Raw genomic sequence first — 14,463 nt, forward strand, 5'->3', positions numbered from 1 at the left:
TGAACACATTAAAAATTGGGGGGCGAAAGCTGGATTATGATTTTAAATACATTTTCCTGACTTAAATGCTGTGTAATGTCATTAGCCAGTAAAATATAAATGTTTTTCTTCTGCATGTAAAGATGGTTTCCCATAGTGGTTAAGGGCCAAGATTTTAGGGGAACTGTAGCTCTGTGACTTGGAGTATATTTTAATCTTTCTCAGATTTCACTCTTCCAACAGCCAAGATAGTGTGTTAAAGGGTTTCATAGGGCTGTTATAAAGATTAATAGATTCAGAAACTTAAGTCCTTATCATAGTATCTGATACTTAATAAGCATTCTTTTGGTAAATGCTATATTTTTGTTTATTTCAGAAATTTCAACTGAATAAAATTTTATTTTGAAGGACTAATTTTATGCATTAAAAATAGATTTCTATTTTTTTCCCAGTGCTGTGGTTCTTATATTTTTATTGCTTTGGTAGTTTTTTGGAATTCATTTTAAAAATGCTTTTATTTTTAATATACTAAGATTATTCTATCTAGACTTTGTGGGTAATTACCTGACAAATGTGGTAAAATACAAATTGCTCTATAAATTCTGAATTGATATGTAAATATCAGTTTTATATATTAAACCATAGGCTGGTTAAATTTATCCCTAATTTATCCCCTACCCTATGCTGAAACGATTGAAGATTACTCCTTAAGTATCTTGAGAACTTATTTCTTTTTCAGTAATTCTGTATCATAAATAATTATTTTTAAGCTGCATAGTTTTATAACTTATGACCTACATACTGTATTTTCTCTCATGAATCATATGTTCATCTGTGTGAGGAAACTGAGTCTTACATTGTTCTAAATTTGTTACTTAAGCTTGCCCAACTGGGAAGTGCAGAGCCAGAATTTTAATGCAGTCCACATCCCTCTCCATGGTCCTCTGATCTAACTTTACTTTAAATTTCAAAACCTTAATAAAATTGTTATGTAAAAAGAAGATGGTACATAATTATATGCCCATTCCTATTGAAATAAATATGTAAATTTATTATAAATACAAAGTTGTGATTAAGTATATACAACAATCACAAATTACTGAAATGATTTTTGAGACTCTTCAACAGTCTTTACAATCCTCATATTGTTTCATCTCTTTTATTTATACAGAAGAAAATTCTGTGGTAAGTGAATAAAATACCCAACTTCGTTCCAAAAAATCTTTAAGACAGCTGAAGAGTGAAGGAAGGCAGAGTAGAGGGAGTGACTTGCTCAAGGCCAGATAGTCCATTGACTCCTGATCCAGTTCTCTAGCCCTAATTACTGTAAATGCTTTTGTTTTAATCCCAAGGCTTCTTTTCAGCAGTCCATCTAGTACTTCTGATTACAAAATAAGAATGACGGTACTACCTTATGAGTGCTGTACAGTATTGTCGCTTACCATCTCATATCATAGACTTACTAGTTTACTTTAAACTTTCAATGATTTAGAAACATATCTCTCCAGCCTATCTAGTGTTATTGTCATAATTTGGATTTTGGCACATAGGAGAGATCTAATATTTAGATGCTAGCTCATGTTGGTTATTTCAGGAGACAGTTGTACATTCTTGTTGATGGTTATTATATGAAAAGTACAAAATTCAATCCTTTTTTAGCTTTTTCTGATATGAATAAAATCTGATTCATCTTTAAAAATTGAAGTGTAATTGATTTACAATGCTGTGTTAGTTCCTGATATACAGCAAAGGGATTCACTTATACATATTATATTATATGGAGCCTCCCTAGTGACTCAGACAGTAAAGAATCTGCCTGCAATGCAAGAGACGTGGGTTCTATCCCTGGGTTGGGAAGATCCCCTGAGAAGGGAATGGCAACCCACTCTAGTATTCTTGCCTGGAGAACCCCAGGAACTGTAGCCTGCCAGGCTCCTCTGTTCATGGGATTGCAAAGAGTCAGACAGGGCTGAGTGAGTGACACAGCGCGTGCGTGCACACATGCACACACACTCAGCAAAGTGATTCAGTTATACATATTACTATTCTTTTTCATATTCTTTTCCATTGTGGTTTATTATAGGATATTGAATCTAGTTCCTTGAGCCATATAGTAGGACCTTGTTTATTTTATATAGAGTAGTTTGTATCTGCTAATCCCAAACTCTTAATTTATCCCTCCCTCATGGCCACCCCACCTTTGGTAACCATAAGTTTGTTTTTGTGTCTGTGGGTCTATATCTGTTTTGTACATATGTTCATGTGTGAGTCTGACTCATTTCTTGATGCCTGAAGTAAATGTTTACTTTTTCCAGTGCAGAATTCATAACTCTCAATGATTGCCTTCAGTTGGCATACCTGCCTTCCAAAAGGAATCACATGTTGCTGCTCTATCCTCGTGAGATTTTAATCCTTGATCTTGAGGTGAATCAGACAGTGGGTGTGATTGCAATAGAGCGAACAGGAGTTCCTTTTCTGCAGGTATCTACAGCTTACAAATTACATCACCAAAAGTTGATTATGAATTATATAGAGAAAATAATCTACACTTTTGCATAGTCTTGCAAAAGTCCTTAGTTTCACTTCTTTTCTTTTTATTTAAAGATTGACTGTTATTTTACATTCCTTATTTTTCTGGACTTCTGATTGGTTTGATTTAACCCTAGAAATTCTTCTGACAGATCTGGAGATAGATACTGAACTATTTAAGTTACACGAATAAAGACGAATTTTTTAGGATTGATGGATTAGGGGATTATATGTGTGCTTTTGTGTTTTTGTTTTTTTGCCCGTATTCTGAAAATATGAGTTTATGAGTCTCACTGTATATATAATTTTAAAATCTATGGTTTTAAAAAATAAATACATCGTCTATTTAAAGGTAATTCCCTGCTTTCAACGTGATGGTTTATTTTGCCTACATGAAAATGGTTGTATAACCTTACGTGTTCGAAGATCTTACAGTAGTATTTTCACCACTTCAAATGAGGAACCAGGTAAGTTTATATCTCACAGTAATGTTCACTTATTTTTTTTTCAGAATTATTTTTTAAAGCTTTATGTGGCAAATACTAGCCAAAGCATGGAGTTAATGATAATCCCAGTTATAGTATGAGACATAAGAAAGCACAAACCCAAGATAATCTCTGGGTATTATAACAGTGCACCTCCTGTATGCAGCAAAAATAGTAGTATTTTGTAATCCCTTTTTGACTGTATCCATGAGCCAAGCACATGTTATCTTTTGTGACTATTTCTTTTACACGAGTCCAGCCTTGTATATACCTTTATTATTACACCCCTTTGACTTTTCTTTTCCTTTAGCAAGGAATGTCTTAAATCTGTGTCACTTCCATGGTAAAGTGACATAGGGTAATAAGTCTTCAGGGCATTCAGCTGTCTTTTCCAATCTTATCCTGGAGAATAAAACTGATGTCTTTATGGAATGATGTGCTATGTAAAGGTGAAAGTGACTTTCACATCTTTTGTAAAATACAATTATTTTCAGGCTTACTCTTCAGTTTGGTCGCTCAGTCATGTTCGACTCTTTGAAGCCCCATGGAATGCAGCATGCTAGGCTTCCCTGTCTGTCACCAACTCCCGGAGCTTGCTCAAACTCATGTCCATAGAGTCGGTGATGCCATCCAGCCATCTCATCCTCTGTTCTCCCCTTCTCCTCCCACCTTCAATCTTTCACAGCATCAGGGTCTTTTCTAGTGAGTCAGTTCTTTGCATCAGGTGGCCAAAGTATTGGAGCTTTGGTGTCAGCATCAGTCCTTCCAATGAATATTCAGTACTGATTTCCCTTATCATTGACTGGTTTGATCTCCCTTCTGTCCAAGGGACTCTCAAGAGTCTTCTCCAACACTATAGTTCAAAAACATCAATTCTTCAGTGCTAAGCCTTCTTTATGGTCCAACTCTCACATCCATAACGTGACTACTGGAAAAACCATGGCTTTGACTAGATGGACCTTTTCAGTAAAGTAATGTCTCTGCTTTTTAATACGCTGTCTAGGTTGGTCATAACTTTCCTTCCAAGGAGTAAGCTTCTTTTAATTTCATGGCTGCAGTCACCATCTGCAGTGATTGTGGAGCCCAAGAAAATAAAGTCACACTGTTTCCATTGTTTCCCCATCTATTTGCCATGAAGCGATGGGACTGGGTGCCATGATCTTCATTTTTCAGATGTTGAGTTTTAAGCCATCTTTTTCACTCTCTTCTTTCACTTTCATCAAGAGGCTCTTTAATTCCTCTTCGCTTTCTGCCATAAGGATGGTGTCATTTGCATATCTGAGGTCATTGATTCTTCTCCCGCCAGTCTTGATTCCAGCTTATGCTTCATCCAGCCCAACATTTCACATGATGTACTCTGCATATAAGTTAAATAAGCAGGGTGACAATATACAACCTTGATGTACTCCTTTCCCAATTTGGGACCAGTTTCTTGTTTCATGTCTGGTTCTAACTGTTGCTTCTTGGCCTGCATACAGATTTCTCAGGAGGCACATATGGTGGTCTGGTATTCCCATCTCTAAGAATTTTCCACAGTTTGTTGTGATCTACACAGTCAAAGGCTTTCACATAGTCAATGAAGCAGAAGTAGATGTTTTTCTGGAATTCTCTTGCTTTTTCTATGATTCAGTGGATGTCGGCAATTTGATCTCTGGTTCCTCTGCCTTTTCTAAATCCAGCTTAAATATCTGGAAGTTCTCGGTTCATGTACTATTGAAGCCTGGCCTGGGAATTTTGAGCATTACTTTGCTAGTGTGTGAGATGAGTACAATTGTGTGGTAGTTTGAACATTCTTTGGTGTTGCCTTTCTTTGGGATTGGAATGAAAACTGATCTTTTCCAGTCCTGTGGCCACTGCTTTTTCCAAATTTGCTGGCATATTAAGTACAGCACTTTCACAGCATCATCTTTTAGAATTTGAAATAGCTCAGCTGGAATTCTCTCACCTCCACTAGATTTGTTCATAGTGATCCTTCTAAGGCCCACTTGACTTTGCATTCTAGGATGTCTGGCTCTAGGTAAGTGATCACACCATTGTGATGTAGGACACAGGACATTATGATAGGCTACAGGTGGGCTGTTCATTATTTAATCATATATCTGTCGGTCTTTTTTTGAAAGATTTTCTTCATTTAAAAAATATTAAATAATCTATTTTGATAATTGCTGTTTTGGACATTAAACTTGGTGTGGACAGTCACTAAGTTAATTGTCTTATATCCTGAAGAAATTAGTAATTGTAAACACAGGGAAACCATTTTTGACAAACTTTGCTTTAGTTGAAGGGATGATGTTCTTTTTGATTGTGGTATTATTTACATTGAAACAAGTAGCAGTGACATGAATATGGTTGCTTTCTAATATTTAAAGAAAACAATACTCTTGTTAAGATCCAGATCCTGTCCAGGAGCTTACCTATGACCTACGAAGCCAGTGTGATGCAATCAGGGTGACAAAAACTGTCCGTCCCTTCAGTATGGTGTGTTGTCCGGTTAATGAGAATGCAGCTGCCCTCATAGTGAGCGATGGGAGGGTCATGATATGGGAACTGAAGTCGGCTGTTTGTAATCGGAATTCACGGAGCAGGTAAATGAACCAATAGGATCTCTTTTTTGTTTTGCTTTGCTTCCCCCCTGCCTTTTTAAGATTGCCAGAATCATATAAAAATAGCAAGGCCTTTTTCTGTAAAAAATATTTAGACATTAGATTATAAGGGGATTATGTAAACCTGCTAGAGATATTTCACTTGTGGTTTAGATTAATGATTAGTGTAACAAATGGATAGAATACTATGACCGAAAGTTAATAGTTTGAGTTACTAACATATGATGCAGACTGTAAACATGTAAGAACTGTCTAATTATTATATCTTTGCAGCAGTTCTGGCCTGTCACCTCTGTATTCACCAGTGTCTTTCTGTGGAATTCCTGGAGGAATCCTACAGAATAAACTCCCAGACCTCTCCTTAGATAACATGATTGGTAAGCCACTTTTTTTTCCCCTTCTGACTTCCATGTTAGGTATACTTTTTGAAGGACAAAATTAATAGTCAGTAATTGTTGTTACTATTAAATCAAAGTTATTACTTCAGAAAACTAAAATGTAGCTTCGTTCTTTTCTGAATAAACCAGAGGGGTATAAAATAAAATTTATGTGGTCCCTAATAGTTATCTGCCAATTGTCATCGTGATTTCACTTGTCTGTTTCTTCCCGTAGGTTATACGCACCACAAGGGTGGGACAGAGCTTAACTCGGCCTTGCATCCCCAGCACTCAGCACAGGGTGTTGCCCATTCTAGATGTACAATAAATAGTCATTGAAGAAATAATTAACTGAGCTACATTAGAAAAAAATCATCTTCTTGACTTACATTTTCTTATATTTATGATGGGAATTCTTACTTTCACCAAATATTTATTTGCAAATAAAATATTATTTCAAACTTATCTAGTTATTATAGAGCCAGAATATAGTCAAGGAAGAATGAGGGTTGGTGATTTCAAATATTATACAACTAGGAATTATAAATATGACAAACAGAGTTGACATGTAATTCACTTAAAATTGTGGCCAGTGGTTTATAAAGGATTTTCTTTACCATTATTTGTTATTCCATAATGTAATTAAACATGGACATTATTTACTAGGTTTCTTTTTGTTTGTTTAAATGCTATGAAGATAAATGATATACTAGAAAGAAGAGCGTTAGGTTATTGATCTTAATCAGAGATGACATTTATTGGGGGCTTAGTACTATATTAAATGCTGTGCCAAATTCTCTACTTAATACCTCGACAAGCCTGCGGACTAGGTACTATTATTATTATTTCCATTTTATATATGTGGGAACTAAGACCAGGAGAGATTAAAAAACTTGCCCCAAAGTACACAGCCAGTCAGTGGAAATGTGGTCATAATCATCCCAGTCTGGAGTCTGCTTCTTGGCCATGGCCTCTAATCCTGACTGCTTCACTGTGACCAAAGCAAGGCTTGACCTCTCCATACCCTGGTATTCTCATAATTCCTGCAAGTTTTGGACTCTTTGTGCTCGCTGATGCTAACTTCCATACTTAAAATTTTTTCTTTTCACCTTTCAAACATAAATCCCTATGAAGAAGTTCAGACACATAATTGTTTTGCAAAATTTATTTTATCAGTAACATAATTTTCTGAGTTAATTGACCCTGTCTTCACTTAATATAAACTATTAAAGTGAAAAGAATTATGAACACACATGCACAGAACTAATCAGTAATGTGAAGCCCATAGGAGTTTGAAATTTTATGCTGTTTAGGTATCTAAGTGATATAAATTACATTTTTGGGGGGACAGAATGGTACAGATTGTATAGCAGTTCTTGACAATGTTGTTGATTTGAAAGTATTAAATAATTAAATCTTTGTTACTTGAAAACATTTTAATTAAAACTTTAAATTAAACTTTTAATTTGGAATTCACTATGTACTTAGTGATAATTGAAAGCAATTCAGTTAAGTACAGAGGTCTGATTTATATTCATTGAATAAAGGCTGTTGCTTATTAAGGCCTAATCTGCCCTACTTTGTGAATCACTTCACATAGAAAATGCTGGATGAGAAATATGCAGTTTCCTGGATCAGCTCTAAGCTGCCAAAAGTTGGTAAACATGGCACCTACTTGTTGCCATTGCTTTGGACCCCATCTTTGTTACTAAAAATGAGTATCAGTTGTATGGCTTATCCTAAGGGATCATTTATTCAGATTGATCCTTCTTTTGTGTATATCTTACTGATTTTATAATAGCATTTTACTAAAACAACTTGACGGGTTTAAGAGGTTTATTTGGAATCCCATCACCCACTCTAAATAATTATTTACATTTTTCCTTTTCACAATATGTATATGTGCTTGTGCTCAGTCTTGTCCAACTCTTTGTCACCCTGTGGACTGTAGCCAGCCAGGCTCTTCTGCCCATGGAATTTTCCAGGCAAGAATACTGGAGTGGGATGCCATTTGCTACTCCAGGGAATCTTTCCGACCCAGGGGATTGAACCTGCACCTCTTGTGTCTTCTGCATGGACAGGTGGATTGTTTACCAGTAGCACCACCTGTGATAAACACACATGCACATACACTCACACATATTCTTGTGTGAGAACTTTATCCCAGTCTTTTGGTGGTGCTAGTGGTAAAGAGCCTGTCTGCCAATGCAGGAGACATAAGGGACACAGGTTCGATCCCTGGGTGGGAAGATCCCCTGGAGAAGGACATGGCAACCCACTGTAGTGTTCTTGCCTGGAGAATGCCATGGACAGAGGAGCCTGGTGGGCTGTAGTCCATAGTGTCAGAGAGAGTTGGACAGGACTGAAGCAACTTAACACAAAGGAAGAAATATTTTAAACCCTTATCAGTGAGTTAAAGTTTCAGTTTTGCTGCTCTCTTTGTTGTCGTTCAGTTGCAAAGTCACGTCTGACTGTGACCCCATGGACTGCAAAAAGCCAGGCTTCCCTGTCCTTCACTATTTCCCTGAGTTTACTCAAACTCATGTCCATTGAGTTGGTGATTCCACCTAGGCTTCTCATCCTCTGTCATCCCCTTCTCCTCCTGCCCTCAATCTTTTCCAGCATCAGGGTCTTTTCCAGTGAGTCAACTCTTCGCATCGGGTCGCCAAAGTATTGGAGCTTCAGCTTCAGCATCAGTCTTTGCAGTGAATATTCAGAGTTGATTTCCTTTAGGTTTGACTGGTTTGAGCTCTTTGAACCTATTTGTGATTACCAATTTTATGTGCACTTTAAAGAGCATCAAATCAAAACATAACCCTTAAGGAAGGCAGTGAGACAGGAATATGCTATAATCTGTCATGTACAGAAACTGTTCTCTAACCCTAGTCCTTCTCGATTTGCCTTTGATGCCCTGAAGCCAGCAACTTTGGCTAAAACAGTGTTTCTTAGAAGACCAAGGCCCCTGCATTATGGATAGCAATACTCTGGAGTAATTTAACCTTTGAGATATTAGATGATGCAAATTAAGTCCCGTAGCTAAATAAGACCCAGTGTATAGCTACGCCCCCAGAGTGCTACGTGACATCTGAAGAGTACTTCCACTGTGAAGTTCCTTTAGATTTTAAGATCAGCATATGTTGCAGTTAATGTATTTTTTTGTTGTTTGTTTTATCACAAACCAGGGCAGAGTGCAATTGCTGGGGAAGAACATCCCAAAGGCTCCGTTCTGCAGGAAGTGCAGCTCAAGTTCCTGCTAACAGGTCTGCTCTCAGGACTGCCCTCCCCACAGTTCGCTATCCGGATGTGCCCCCCATTGACCACAAAAAACATCAAGATGTATCAGCCGTTGCTTGCTGTTGGTGAGTTCTTGTTTTAACTCTTAATGTCTATTTTACGTTTTTAGGACATTAAAGTTTCCTGATTATTAGAAAAGCCTGTATTCTCCTTTAGAATGCTTTAAATGGAGGAAGAAGCTCCATGAAATTGTGTAAATACTCATCTTGAAATGCTTTTTTCCCCTCTCCTGTTAATCTTTTTAAATCACAACAGTTACTCATTCACTGGTGGCAGATGACAGAGATTCTGACACCATGGATGTGTTTCTGAAAGGTCAGGAGGGTAGTTCCTGTGTGATGCTGAAACCAGACTGCTTGTCTTTTCTTGGACCATCTCAAGCTCTCCTGTACATGTCATTTTGTTTTGCGTTTTTGTTAACTAATAATGGGGTCAAAGTTAATTTTTAGTAACAGCAAGAATCTATATTTGCCAAGAATTGTATGTTAAATCTGGTTTTATTTTGTTCAAAGTGGCTTGTCTTTGTAAACTAAAAATTTGCTTTCTGGGTTGAAATTGCAATTTTTATGGTTTAGATTTTTTAAAAATTGGTCTGGGTTTCAGCTTACTGTCACAGTAATTTCATGGTAATATGATTAACCTGGTTTCTTTTACAGAGAAAACCCAATTTTAATTTGCTTTTAAGTATATAAGGTTAAAAATTCATTTCTCTAAAATTTTGAAAAATAGAATATTTGTTTGAAATTGTCATTACTTTTCTTAAGATGCTATTGGTTTGACTTCTGTTTTTTCCGAGTTCTCTAAACAAGTGATTTGTGATTCTTTTGGTTTTTTTCCTAAAATGAAAATCTGATCACATGTATCTTGCAGCCCTTGTGTCTTAGCTCAGTGGCTGGCTTGTGAGACCTAATGGCTCATTTGAGTATTACTGTTTGGTGGTACTGTTATTTCCCCATTTTTTTCCATTATCATTTTTTGAAAGTGATTTGAATTTAAGATTTGGTGATCTGTGCGTATAGGTATCCAGATTTATATAAATACAGATAGATGTTTAATTTTTGCTCTAGAAACTATTGATTCATATTAAACCTCTTATTGAAATTTCAGTTGGAATTTGTCAGTGTATATAGAATGTATGTCTCTGAATGTCAGTATACCTATTTGTCAATTAGGATTTTATTAATTTCTTGGTGAAAATTATGTCTTGAGACAGTTAGGTAATAAGAGTTGATCAGAATCTGAGATTTCCATTGTAGAATAAGCCATATTATAGTGGTATATAGTGAATAGCAAGTCATTTATTGAATTTAGTATAATAGCAAAGTAAAAGCAAAAAATATATGTGCCTGAAGTCTTGCAGAGTCATTAGGAAACACAAACAGAGCTCAGCTGGATTTACTTCTTCTAGGGCCTGTAAATCATAGTTTTGACATCAAAATGTGCAGAATATAGAAATCATATAATTATTTTGAATATTTGCTAATTGAAAAGTTTGAGTAATTTAGATATTTTCTCAGGACTAGAACTAGAAGATATTGTGGCATAGGTAATAAATATAAAGTTATAATATTCATATATCTCTCAAATAGTTTTGCAAGAAATTTCTGAAGCTTTATTCAGCAAGTTAGGCAAGATTGGAATTTGCCTAGCATTTTTAAAAATGCTGGGTTGGGAAGATCCCCTGGAGAAGGGAAAGGCGACCCACTCCAGTATTCTGGCCTGGAGAATTCCATGGACTGTATAGTCCATGGGGTCGCAAAGAGTCAGACACAACTGAGTGACTTTCTCTTTCACTTTCACATTATTATATTATTATTTCTACAATCTGTTGCTTTGCATGAATCCATTAATTCTTTCAGTCATATATAATGAGAAAGTGATTGTGCAACCACTAACATTGTTCACTTTTCTTGCTTCACTTATGAAAACATATTAAGGGCTGAAACATTAATTTCTGAAGAAAATATTACTTTCTCAAGTGGCCATGTCCCTTCTAATTAAATTTTAGACTGATTACGTGAGACTGTGAAAAGCTTTAGGTATAATAATCGCTACAAATCATAATACAGTGATAACAGTAATAATAATAATCACATCGTTACATGGTGCTGCGTGTTGTACTAAGTGTTTTACACATACGTTTCTCATTTAATCTCCAATGAATAAATAGATTTGCAGTGCAGGCAAGAAAACTGCAAGAGTGTAGGGCAGAGCCAGGGCTTAAAGTTTGGCTTCTTTAACTGTAAAATCCACAGTTAGCCACTGTACTTTATCATCTCTTTATGATGTATTTAATGTTAAAGACAGAGCAAAAAATCTTTGTAAAGAAAACTAGAAAAATCTGGTTTATGAGTTCTGCACGGTTGTGTTTTTGAGGACCAGTTATAATAATAAACATTCAAAAAGCTTAAGAAAGTGAATCATCAAATTTTGTGTGTATTGAATTAGATTTTGCTGTTTCTGGGTTTAGGTAAGATTACAGAGTCCATGGAACTTCCCTAGTAGCTCAGCTGGTAAAGAATCTGCCTGCAATGCAGGAGGCCCTGGTTCGATTCCTGGGTTCGGAAGATACCCTGGAGAAGAGATAGGCTACTTATTTCAGTATTCTTGGGCTTCCCTGGTGGCTCAGATGGTAAAGAATCTGCCTGCAATGTGGGAGACCTGGGTTTGATCCGTAGGATGAGAAGACTGTCTGGAGGAGGGCATGGCAACTCACTCCAGTATTCTTGCCTGGAAAATCCTATGGACAGGAGAGCCTAGAGAGCTCCAGTCCATGGAGTCGCAAAGAGGTGGACACGACTGAGTGACTAATTACAAAAGAGCACAGAGTCCGTGAGATTAGACCCATTTTTGAAAAGAGGGAAGACAGAGAAATATACTCTTCCTTCACACCTACCTTAGGTTCCTTTTATAAAAGATAGATGTTTTAAAATGATTGAAATCTTGAGAGAAGACTTTTGTTAGATATGAAACTTCCACTAGATTAAATCTCCTCTATCATGTCATTTTGATAGGTACAAGCAATGGTTCCATCCTGGTGTACCATCTCACCAGTGGGCTGCTGCACAAGGAGTTAAGCATCCATTCATGTGAAGTCAAGTGAGTCTGTCATTGGGATATTGAGCTCATAAACATATGTAATATCAAAAAAGTTTTTATGGACTTTTCTACACGGAATGCTCTGCAGTGATTATTTGACTGAAAGCTTTGAATAATAGATATTCTTGTCCAACTAATGGCTGTGTTCATCAAGGATGAGTACTAATTGTTTACTTCGTAGAGGACCTTAATTCAGTGAAGAATTTTTTCTCACTTTATTTCTGCATCTTATTTATTTCTCCTAAGGTCTAGGCTATTTTCTTACTGGATATAATTCTCTTCCCTTGTTCCAGTTTATATAGTTTTTTTCTATTTCTGTAAAGATCTTATAGTAGGACTTCTGATGAAAAATTTGAGTAAAGTCACTTTAATTTTTAATTAATCTCATTTATTCTTTCCTTTGATATATGATCTGTTTCATGAGCTCTTTGAATGCAGAGGTATCTGAGGGAAGGCTAACAGGACAGAAGGAAGCCTCTTGCTTTATGTTTTAAAGTATTATATACCACTCCAATAAAAATAAAAAAGTACATACCTACCTGCTTCATAGCATTATTTTTCTGATCACATGACTATATTATTTTCTTTGCCCTGGTAATGATGGATTATAAAGTTACACATGTAAAATATAAATTTATTAATTTTCGGTTATTTTTGGATGATTTTGGAACAGATGTATCAGGCTATTTTCTTACTTCTGTGCATTATATAAATTATAGGCTTCATGTACATATTAAAATTCTTAGTGAACCCTTAGTGTACACATTATTCTGAATAAATGCATTTTCTAAATGGGAAGGGTCAGTGCTTGAAGTATCACAACTTCTGATTGTGATGGAAGTTTCTGAGTTCAGTTCAGTTCAGTCGCTCAGTCGTGTCTGACACTTTGTGACCCCATGAATCGCAGCACGCCAGGCCTCCCTGTCCATCACCAACTCCCAGAGTTCACCCAAACTCATGTTCATCGAGTCGGTGATGCCATCCAGCCATCTCATCCTCTGTCGTCCCCTTCTCCTCCTGCTCCCAATCCCTCCCAGCATCAGAGTCTTTTCCAATGAGTCAACTCTTCACATGAGGTGGCCTAAGTATTGGAGTTTCAGTCTCAACATCAGTCCTTCCAATGAACACCCAGGACTGGTCTCCTTTAGGATGAACTGGTTGGATCTCCTTGCAGTCCAAGGGACTCGCAAGAGTCTTCCCTAGCACCACAGTTCAAAAGCATCAATTCTTTGGTGCTCAGCTTTCTTCACAGTCCAACTCTCACATCCATACATGACCACTGGAAAAACCATAGCCTTGACTAGATGGACCTTTGTTGGCAAAGTAATATCTCTCCTTTTATATGCTATCTAGGTTGGTCATAACTTTCCTTCCGAGGAGTAAACATCTTTTAATTTCATGGCTGCAGTCACCATCTGCAGTGATTTTGGAGCCCCCCAAAATAAAGTCTGACACTGTTTCCTCTGTTTCCCCATCTATTTCCCATGAAGCGATGGGACCAGATGCCATGATCTTCGTTTTCTGAATGTTGAGCTTTAAGCCAACTTTTTCACTCTCCTCTTTCACTTTCATCAAGAGGCTTTTTAGTTCCTCTTCACTTTCTGAGAGTTAATGTTGATTTAATGTTTCAAATGCATGATCTTTCGGTACAGCCTAAGTGACTGTTTATCGCCACTTTATGCTATTCCCCCCGCCCCCCAGTATCTCCCTAAATACGCCTACATGGGGGATAATGTCTTCAGAAGCATCAGGTATCTGTTGGGATCCTTTCAGACTGTTGGTCATCTTCTTCTCTCCTTTCAGTAGTCTCTGCTGCCACTGATTCCTTCTCTCTCCCTTTCTTTCCCACGTGTATTGACATTTCCTCTCACTCTTGGATTTTGTGTGCATCGTTCCCTTTTATGGCAAACAGCAATGAGTCAGAACTCATCATTTAATCAATACTTGTTCTGAGGATTATGTTAAATGTTAATACTTTGCTTTCATTGTTTTATTGATTGCTCACTACAGCTCTATGCAGTAGGCGCTATTATTATTCCCAATTTACAGAAGAAGAAACAGTATTATAGAGTCATCTGTGAAAAAGGTGTATGCAAT

The 14,463-nt window shown here is 36.7% G+C and overlaps 1 protein-coding gene across 2 annotated transcripts in view; it reads left to right on the forward strand.

Moving 5' to 3' along the window:
• The window catches only part of WDR11 (WD repeat domain 11), a 54,697-nt gene that overhangs the window by 10,989 nt on the left and 29,245 nt on the right, over positions 1–14,463 (forward strand). The window contains exons 6-11 of one of the 2 annotated variants that reach the window (XM_052660804.1): positions 2,295–2,460; positions 2,861–2,975; positions 5,383–5,578; positions 5,870–5,973; positions 9,156–9,332; positions 12,282–12,366. In XM_052660804.1, coding sequence (XP_052516764.1) covers positions 2,295–2,460; positions 2,861–2,975; positions 5,383–5,578; positions 5,870–5,973; positions 9,156–9,332; positions 12,282–12,366 — 843 coding nt within the window. The remainder of the gene's footprint in view (positions 1–2,294; positions 2,461–2,860; positions 2,976–5,382; positions 5,579–5,869; positions 5,974–9,155; positions 9,333–12,281; positions 12,367–14,463) is intronic. The other variant, XM_052660807.1, reaches the window with a different exon arrangement.

The sequence above is a fragment of the Budorcas taxicolor genome, chromosome 23, assembly GCF_023091745.1.
Source record: "Budorcas taxicolor isolate Tak-1 chromosome 23, Takin1.1, whole genome shotgun sequence".
Classification (NCBI taxonomy): Eukaryota; Metazoa; Chordata; class Mammalia; order Artiodactyla; family Bovidae; genus Budorcas; species Budorcas taxicolor.